General features: G+C 42.9%; 1 protein-coding gene and 1 pseudogene across 1 annotated transcript in view; both read left to right on the forward strand.

Annotated features, from left to right (window-relative positions):
* Positions 1–6,971, forward strand: part of cdc23 (CDC23 (cell division cycle 23, yeast, homolog)) — an 8,580-nt gene extending 1,609 nt beyond the window's left edge. Inside the window, exons 3-16 of the mRNA XM_056285022.1 lie at positions 465–602; positions 761–803; positions 900–1,005; positions 1,460–1,592; positions 2,766–2,943; positions 3,039–3,136; positions 3,784–3,865; positions 4,607–4,760; positions 5,275–5,394; positions 5,544–5,619; positions 5,727–5,788; positions 5,868–5,946; positions 6,261–6,380; positions 6,489–6,971. Coding sequence (XP_056140997.1) covers positions 465–602; positions 761–803; positions 900–1,005; positions 1,460–1,592; positions 2,766–2,943; positions 3,039–3,136; positions 3,784–3,865; positions 4,607–4,760; positions 5,275–5,394; positions 5,544–5,619; positions 5,727–5,788; positions 5,868–5,946; positions 6,261–6,380; positions 6,489–6,638 — 1,539 coding nt within the window. The 3' untranslated portion in view covers positions 6,639–6,971. The remainder of the gene's footprint in view (positions 1–464; positions 603–760; positions 804–899; positions 1,006–1,459; positions 1,593–2,765; positions 2,944–3,038; positions 3,137–3,783; positions 3,866–4,606; positions 4,761–5,274; positions 5,395–5,543; positions 5,620–5,726; positions 5,789–5,867; positions 5,947–6,260; positions 6,381–6,488) is intronic.
* A 415-nt stretch (positions 6,972–7,386) lies between these two features.
* Positions 7,387–9,805, forward strand: LOC130116300 (uncharacterized; annotated as a pseudogene).
* Positions 9,806–10,090: the final 285 nt, after the last annotated feature.

Genomic DNA, 10,090 nt, shown 5'->3' on the forward strand with positions numbered 1-10,090 from the left:
TTCCTTAGTGATTTGATATTTGTTGTGTTAATAATACCATTACCATATGCTCAACAAATACGTTTTATAGGTAGGATGAGGCAGAGTGCTGCCTCCTGCTGGCAGCATTTCATTTAGCTAGGAAGGTGGCTAGAACTGCATTGAGAATGAGATATGCACTGCATCAAAAGTTTATAAAATTAGTGGGTGCGTACACATTTGACAAAATGAATTATTTTGAGAATAAAGATGGCTTGCTCTTCCTGTCTTATTCTTCAAATCTTTAAGTGTCTAGTTGCATTCAGAATTTCACTTTGAAAAAACTGTTCCTTAAAAACACAATATGATAATACTATAAACTTTTTTTTGGATAATTTCAAATTGCCTGTTATCAGTTGGACAAGGACAAGCAACATGGTTTGGGTAACACGTTTTTATGTATTTATTTCTCTAATCCGTTTTTTTTCTTTGCCTGTGTCAAACAGGAAGATGCCCAAGACCTCGATGCACTTGCTTTGGCCAAGTCGTACTTTGACCTAAAAGAGTATGACCGGGCAGCTTACTTTCTGCAAGGCTGCCGCAGTCAAAAGGCCTATTTCCTCTATATGTATTCCCGCTATCTGGTGAGATATCCATTGTGTTTGAGTCCTTGCATTTTCTTGCTTTTTTTTTTGTCGTTGCATGATCAGTGTGTAGGACTTCATGTCTGTATACCTATTAACCCTTCCAAAAGTGGCCTACACAAATGACGAACCCTTCTCTTTTTTATTTTTTTCTTAAGTCCGGAGAGAAAAAGAAGGATGATGAAACTGTGGACAGTCTTGGTGAGGAAATAACTATTTCTTTATCTCAAAAAAATGAAATTTTTTCAGTTATCCCTTCACACTGAGTATTTAGGGTTTTGCTTTGTTTACCTATAGGGCCTCTGGAGAAGGGTCAGGTGCGCAATGAAGCCTTGCGAGAACTAAGGGTCGAGCTGAGTAAGAAGCACGGTGTAGGCGAACTAGACGGCTTCACTCTGTACCTGTAAGAACATTCAAAGAAACAAACACATTCTTCTGACTGTCCCACTTGGACTTTTCTTTAATGTGATATTTGAGGTTGGGGTCCATCTCCAACTTTGCCTCCCTGGAGATTTGCTGTTACCACCAGAATAAGGATTTTCCCTAGTTCAATTTGAAGTAAGGGCATGAAATCAAATTATGAATTTTCACTGTTTGTAAATGTGTGAGAAGAATTATTTTTAGATGAGGTTAACTTAATGTGAGAAAGCTGTTCTGACAGATCGCCAGCAAACTCGGTTATGGATAATAAATGTCAGTGTTATTTCAAAGTGGAATACTATCTTAAAAGAATAGTGAAAAAGAACATGATTACCTTTTCTGTTAAGTTTGGAAAAGTAAAATAGTTAGAAGAGGTGGCAGCAAAGGGTGCATACTAGCCATCCAAGTCAGTGTGTGTGTGTCTTTGTGTAAAACAGGTATGGGGTGGTACTACGGAAGTTGGACCTGTTGAAGGAAGCTGTTGATGTGTTTGTTGAGGCAACTCATGCCCTCCCTCTTCACTGGGGAGCATGGCTGGAGCTCTGTAACCTTGTTACCAATATCGAAATGGTAGATATCTGAGTAAACCCATTTACTCAATACATTTCCTTATGTATACCCATCCAGTTATGGTACATAACCAGTACTATTTCAAATCAAATTGGAAATGATAGATGTCCTAATTTGCACAAATCTATGAACTTATTGCAAATAGCCCTGCATAGACAACTTTTCTATACCTAGTCCTTAGTTGTGCTTTTATAAGCCATACTCAGCAAAACAAAACCCCGTGCATTTTAGTCAAATCTATTGTTAAAATATCATTCACCTTTTTAAAAAAAAAAAAATATATATATATATAACTAAGACCAGCATTAAACTGTTGGGCATCATCCACAACTCTACCGGAAAAAAAAAATCCCCGGTCACTTCAGTATTGAGAAACATAACACCATGCTGAATCTTTTTGGTGTACTTAAAAACAGCCCATTGGGGCAATCGTGTAAGCTTTCAAAAACCATGATGTATTCATCATTAAACTAAGAAGTTCACCATTTAGTCACCCATACTGTCATTTATTTTATGATTATTCGGAATTTGTTCTGAATAGAAGCACAATCTGATTTGATTTGGAACTAGTTTGCTGTTGATGCATTACCCCCCAACCAGTTGTAAACTTCATTTGTGAAAAAATGTAGTCCTATCGCCCTGTGGTCTGCCGAAGAAAAAAAAAATTCAAGTGCAGATGTAGGAGAGAAACCATACTGGCAGAAGTGAAAAATGAAGTCTAACTTGATAAAAAACATGTTTATAACTTTTTTTCAATGGAACATATTGTTCCATATGTCTGACTTTGCTGTGAGCTTCATGTTTCTGAGAAAGAGATGGGCCTATATTAGGGTTTTGGCAGGCTTTAATAACTGTCCCATTGGACTGTTTACCAGCTTGACAGTTCAGCGCAAAAGTTTTTCCAACACTGAAATATTCAGTGAAGTTTTTGTCTGTACGAGTGTAAGTGATGCCCAACTAAGTTTTAATGAGGTCTGGGTTCAAAAAAAGTGAACCCATCCTTAAAAATCTCAGAATAAACAACCAGAATTATTTATTTTGCCATGAAAATGCTTTTACATATTCAGACAACTGCAAAGAAATCCAGAATAGAAGCTCGATCATTGATAAGTGGAAATGACTGAATTGAGCTCCCCACTCCACCCCAACTAGACTCATGGTTTTTCTCCCCAGCTGAAGTCCTTGTCTCTGCCTGACTGCTGGATCAAAGACTTCTTCATGGCTCACATGTACACAGAGCTGCAGATGATCAAAGAAGCATTACAGAAATACCAGAGTCTCATCAAGGCTGGCTTCTCCAAGAGCACCTACATTATCTCACAGATTGCTGTGGCCTACCACAACATCAGAGGTTTTCCTTCTTAACTTGTTGACTGGACAGGCACCATCGATAGTTGGTTTTGTTCCACACTAGTTGTCTTGACAGTGTTTCTCCCCTGATTTCAGACATTGACCAAGCCTTGGCCCTTTTCAACGAGTTAAGGGAGCAAGATCCTTATCGTATTGAGAATATGGACACATTCTCCAACTTGCTCTACGTCAAAGTGAGTACACAACACAAGAACATGTGCAATGATATGTAATGTCAACTGATGCAGTTTCCCTCAAGGAAAGTATACTTTTCTCTCACCCAACTCCATGGGACGGTCAGAACATAGTGGTAAGTGGGTTGGGATCTTGCTGAAGGACACTTCAACAAGTAAAATGCTTGCTGACAGTGGTCTCCACAATGGCACTCAGGTTTCGTAATAATGACTTGTCCTCAGAACATTTAGCCTTGAAAAGATGCATAAATATGTATAGAGGATTCAGACATGTAGGTCAGGTGAATTGGCTGTACTAAATCATCCCTAGGTGGGAATGTGTCGGCCCTGTGATGGCGTGGTGGCCTGTCCAGGGTGTCTCACTGCCTGCTGCCCAGTGACTGCTGGGATAGGCTCCAGCATCCCCATGACCCTATGTAGGATAAGCGGTTTGGATAATGGATGGATAGATGGATTCAAACATTTTCATTTTGGATAACAAAGTGAGAAATTCAGTGTTTTGCTCATTGGACCTTCACTCATTCAAATAAAATTATTGTCTTATGATAGAGCACAAAGGCACTTGTACGTTCAATCATTTGGGATCCCAATGGTATTCTAAGAAAGCTGAATTTAGATATTCCTGACTGTGGCCTCTATACTTTCAGAGCATGAAGCCAGAGTTGAGTTACTTGGCCCACAACCTGGTGGAAATAGACAAATACCGAGTGGAGACCTGTTGTGTTATTGGTAAGTGCTGAACCAATGCGATTAACTTTATCACTTTTACCAATGAATGTGATTTTCATCAGCTGTAGTCGGGAATTTTTGCATGCCAAATTCCACAACATATAGCATCATTTCCATGGCAAATATCAATATCTTGCTACTTATGAATATTATATTAGTGTTTGTTAAATGGCAGGTTTAAATGGCTGAATCAAGCAATGAGGAAATTTCGTTAACCATGATTCACCTCCAAGGCTCAGTAGGCAAGTCTAACTTTGGATAACTTACTTGGGGGAAAAAAAAGATTTCAATAAGAAAAAGATAAATTTTAATCATGTTAATTCTTGAACATTCTTGGCTTGAAAATCAAGATGCAGATCACATGAATTGCCCATGTTTCCATAGCTAAAGGATGTGATGCACTCTCATCAGCCTACTCTTGTAGGTGTCTTGCTTACAGGGAAATATTACATCTAGAACATGTTTGAAACCTTCCCTTAAAATAAATGTCCAATCACACAACAAAACTCCAATTTTTGTTATTGTCTGTTTTTCATGACTTTTTATAAGTTTTGCACAAAACAATGTGAAATGACCTGAATATTTCTAGTTAAATGGGTTTTTCAAATTGTTAGTAGTAGTAATAGCAGATATAGTACTAGAACCATTTGAATTTAGTTGATAAATAAGTTGATAAAATCGACCGCTTCCTCCAAGTGCAGACGTGCTGTGTGTTAAGCTTGTTTCCTGTATTGCCCACAGGGAACTATTACAGCTTACGCTCCCAGCATGAAAAAGCAGCGCTGTACTTTCAGCGGGCCCTTAAACTGAATCCTCGCTGTCTGGGTGCCTGGACTCTCATGGGTCATGAATATATGGAGATGAAGAACACCTCTGCTGCCATTCAAGCCTACAGGTCAGACTGAAATGATTCATTCTCTAGAAAAGCAGTATTCAATTATGTGTCATGGAGGTCTATGTGTATGTAGGTTATCTTTCCAATCCAACAGTGCACCAGCTGATTTCACTGATTAGTCCTGTCTGGTTGTTGTCTTAATCAGGGAAATCAGCTGGTGCAGTTTTGGATTGGGGGAAAAAAACCCTGCATACACACAAACCTCCGTGGCACATAATTGAGATTTTCTATACCAGTGGTATTCAAACTATTCCACTGGCAGGGGTCTGTGTGGGGAGACCATTGCTCTGTCTACCATGTTGTGAGTTCATCCACTTTGAGATCTCCTATGTTGCATGTCACTCTCTCATTTTTCACTGTCCAAATTAAAAAAAGAAGTGAAAACCGAGCAAAAAACCGGGCATGTTATTGCTAAATTGTTTAAATGCAAGTCCATTTGCTAAACAAGCTCTATTTGTTACCACGGGGATCTTTTCATGTGTACTTAATATTTGGCTTTGCTTTCCTCAACCAGACATGCCATTGAGGTGAACAAGCGAGACTACCGTGCATGGTATGGCCTCGGCCAGACCTACGAAATCCTCAAGATGCCATTTTATTGTTTGTATTACTATCGGAAGGCTCACCAACTCAGGTATGTATTTTGAAATGGCTTCATTTTCGAGAGCTGTCTGGGTGAATGCTGTCTATGATTGAAAAATAACATGTCAATAAAATTTAAATGTGTAAAAATAAATCAAGTGACATTCATGGTTTATGAAATTTCTTGGTTTATTTCTTTAGGCCCAATGATTCACGGATGCTCGTTGCGCTGGGTGAGAGTTATGAAAAACTGTCACAGCAAGTTGAAGCCAAAAAGGTTAGCAATATTGACTTGTCTCCTTTTCAATTTTTTTGTGTTCAAATGTAGGATTTTACATCTTTGTTTCATTGGCATATAGTATACCATGTCCTCTTTTTGCCCAGTGTTATTGGAGGGCGTATTCTGTTGGAGATGTGGAGAAAATGGCTCTACTTAAACTGGCAAAGTAAGTCACTTAAATAGTTGTTTTGCAGCTACAGTTCTGTTTGGCATTACCAGTAACCTAGCTAACTACTGCTTAATAGGCTCCACGAGCAGCTGAACGAGTCTGATGATGCTGCCCAGTGTTACATCATATACATCCAAGACATCTATGCATGTGGGGTGAGCAACAAAGTGTGTGTGTGTGTGTGTGTATTCCCCCATATATGGTCTAAGCCAAATTTAGGCAGTGCTGTTTGAAGTATTCCACACATTCATTGCCTGCATCATGTTCAAAACAGATGATTACATCCACTAAATGGCATTGTTTTCGAAGCAGTTTTTCAGACGATTGATAACTTCAGTAACAATCATTAGTGATTTTTCACCTAATTTTAGCATTTACTTGGCAGGGGGAGTTGGTTACTGTTCCGGTCTGATACTGGAAAAAAGCTTGATTGATTTCCAGTTGAATCCATCCATTTTTGTCCCCACAGGAACAGCTAGAGCATGATGAGGTGAGCACAGCCCTGCGCTACCTGGGTCAGTACTATTTCAAGAACAAATTCTATGATGAGGCATCTCTCTGTGCTCAGCGCTGCTGTGATTACAATGATGTAAGTATGCCCGCATAACTTTGCCACGCTGATCTGACTGTAGTTCAGGTAGATACCAGAAGATACAGTTCGATACTAATCTGCTTGTAACGACCATTTTGTCCAAAGGCTCGCGAGGAGGGCAAGGCTCTTCTTCGACAGATCTCCCAGGTCAGAGATCAGACTGAGATGCCATCTACAGAATTCTTTACTCCACTCTCCAACAACACTCCTGCCAGAAGAGTGTCTCCACTAAACCTTTCATCTTTCACACCCTGACACACTTCCCTGATTTGCCTGTCTGAAATATTTGTTTTGCCACAGCCAAAAAAAAAAAAAAAAAAAGCCCTTTCAATAATTTCTGAGAATAGTTGTTCTTGTAATTTCTTGTCTTATATAATGTATAACTGTTACCATTTGCGTACAGTAAGCATGATAGCCGAAGCTGTTATGCGGTGGATATTGAAGAGCTTTTGGAATGCCTTGTTTTTGTTATATTAATGTAAATATGCCTTTAGTTGTATGGTGAAATAAAACATTACAGGATGGTGACACCGCATGGTTGTCAAGCCATTCAGTTCCGAACACATGTTAATAAAGAATTTTTTTAAAGACCTATGCCCTTCACTCAGCCTAGACTAACAGAAGCATTTTACCAATTGAAAACTGTGTGCAATCAGATTTCGCTTGGCCTTTCAACCCCATTTCATCTTGGCAATAGTGGGGCAGGGTTCAACGTTGTTTTTTTTTTTTTATATATACTTAGAATCTACTTGCCCGAAGTCAATTTGTACTTGCCCCTATACACATCGTTTTGTTAGCGGTTAGCAAATAAAGGGTAGAGTTAATTGTCAAGCACGGACTTAAAATCCATCAGGCTCGAATGAAATGATGCTTGGCGTGGAGGGGAGCAGCGCAAAGGATCCACTCCTGGTGAGACACAGGAGGAGCCTGGCCCGGGGACACCCGGCAGAGCCCAGAACCTCCATGTGCTAAGCTCTCTGGCTCCCAGCAGAGTTGTATTAAGTGGCCGCCAGCAAGCCAGCACAGTGACGCCAGTTTTATGAGGACGCAGCCAGAATTATGTCAACAGCAAAGGGAGACGCAGACAGACGACTTCTGACGATGACAACCATCATTGTCAGTTTTGCAGCAGAGGTTTGGTGTTGAAGAGGGCAAGACCACTAGACCCAACTACACCATGAACCGAAGGGCAGACAAGATCCACCAACTGTGGCAAGAGCTTCAGACTCTGGCAAGGCAGTTCAAGATAGCAACTGAGGAGGAGAATCCACCACTGGCTGAGCTCCGTTACATCAGGAAGATGCTCATGACCCTGCGCAGAGCAGAATGGCACAGGAGAGAGAGAAGAGAGAGCGAGGAAGCGTACTGTGTTTGTAGCTGATCCATTTGGATTCACAAGGCGGCAGTTAGGGCAGAAGTGCACCGGTCGTCCTGCCTGCTTTAAAGAAGAGGTAGACCACTTCCTGCACAACACTCGGAGTGACCCTGATACAGATCAAGAGCTAGGGCCCCACAGAGCCCTTTTGGACATACGTTGGCCCATGACAGAGTTCAACACCAGACAGCCCACCTGGAAGGAAGTCAAGCTGACCGAGACTGCTCTGGACCGACACCATGTACCCAGTAAGATCAAGGACCTCATCCTGAACTACTACGGGAACTTCAGGCTCAAAGTCACATCTGGGAACACATCTGACTGGCACCGGCTTGAGAAGGGGATCATAACTGGGTGTACCATCTCAGTTACACACTCACCCTTGCCATGAATATGGTGGTCAAAACAGCTGAAACTGAGCGTATAGGCCCTCTGTCTAAGTCTGGCATTCGGCAGCCCCCCATCAGAGCCTTTATGGATGACGTCACTGTCCCCACATCATCGGTGCATGGTGGTAGGTAGATCCTCCAGGGCCTGGAGAAGCTCATCTCCTGGGCAAGGATGAGTTTAAACCAGCCAAATCCAGAGCCATGGTGTTGAAGAGGGGAAAAGTGGTGGACCCATTTCGCTTCTTTCTGGATGGCGTTTCAATCCCATCCATTACTGAGAAATCAGTGTAGCCTTAGAGATAGTACAGCGGCAATCCAAGCAACCATCAAGGAGCTTGAGAATTGGCTCACCACAGTAGACAAGTCTGGCCTACCTGGCAGGTTCAAGGCTTGCATTTACCAACATGGCATCATACCCCGAGTCCTCTGGCCTATGCTTGTTTACGAGGTAACCCTGTCAACAGTGGAGACCTTGAAGAGGAAGATCAGTAGCTACCTCTGGAGATGGCTGGGTCTGCCACGCAGCCTTAGTAGTACAGCACTGTATGGGAGGAGCAACAAACTCCAGCTCCCTATCAGCAGCCTCGACGAGAAGTTTAAGGTTTCTCGCACAAGAGAGGCATTAGAGACTCAAAGGACTCTACAGTGGCATCAGCAGGCATTATGGTGTGGACAGGCAGGAAGTGGAGAGCCCAGGAAGGCCTGAAGATAGCAGAGTCTCGGCTGAGACACAGGGCTTTAGTGGGCACAGTGGCAACTGGACAGGCAGGGCTGGGAGCCATGCCACAACCTCGCTCTCGTAAGGCCCATGGCAAGGACAAACAACATCTAGTTCTGGAGGAGGTGCATGTAGGCATTGAGGAGGAACGGACCAGCAGAATGGTGGGCATGTGGCAGCAGGGAGCATGGACAAGGTGGGAGAGTGTGCTGGAGAGGAAGATATCCTGGGCAGATCAGGCAGAACCGCAGCGGATCAAGTTCATGGTACAAGCTGTGTATGATGTTCTGCCTAGCCCAGCAAATCTCCATCTCTGGGGCAAGATTGATTAGCCATCATGTCCGTGCCCTGGAAAAGGTTCACTCAAGCACATCCTCAGCAGCTGCCCATCAGCCCTGGAGGAGGGCTGTTATCGCTGGCAACATGACCAGGTGCTGAAGACAGTTGCAGAGGCCATCTCCAAAGCTGTGGCCAACAAGCAAGCCTGCAGACAGAGGAACATTGCCTTTGTCAGGGTTGGTGAGCAGCCTCAGTCACAGCCGGTCTTCTCATCTCTGCGTCTGACTGGGAGCTGCGAGTCGACTTGAGGGGTCAGCTCAGGTTCCCGGACTACATTATGACAACTTCGTTGAGGCCAGAAAAAGTGCCATCATCAGCCTCTTCAAAACAGGTGCTCCTTATAGAGCTGATGGTTCCTTAGGAAGAGCAGCTGGAGGAGGCAAATGAGCAGAAGTGGTCTAAGTACCAGGAGCTGGCGGATCAGTGCCAGAGGAGAGGCTGGAAGGTGCATTGTGAGCCCATTGAAGTGGGGTGTAGAGGCTTTGCTGGCTGCTCACTGTGCAAGGTCTACACTCTACTTGGCACCATTGGGGCTGCTAAAAGGAAAGCCATCAAGTCTTCCATGGAGGCTGCAGAGAGGGCCTCCAGATGGCTTTGGATCAGAAGGAGGACAGCAAGAGATGGAAATGGATGATCCACTGTGGTGACCCCTAACGGGAGCAGCCCAAAGTAGTAGTAGTAGTATGCGGATTGACAAGACCATACTGGATTGGTCGAGGCCCGGGTTGACAAGGACCGCCATTGGTGCCATGTCCTCACAGGGTACCGATGGAAATGGTAAAATCCATTGGCAACCTGAGAAACAGGGAACAAGGTGAAAGAATAAGACAGAAAATTGAATCAGTTGGTCCAGATAGAACATTTGAGAGAAACGTTTCATCACTCA

Source organism: Lampris incognitus, chromosome 8 (assembly GCF_029633865.1).
Source record: "Lampris incognitus isolate fLamInc1 chromosome 8, fLamInc1.hap2, whole genome shotgun sequence".
Taxonomy (NCBI): domain Eukaryota; kingdom Metazoa; phylum Chordata; class Actinopteri; order Lampriformes; family Lampridae; genus Lampris; species Lampris incognitus.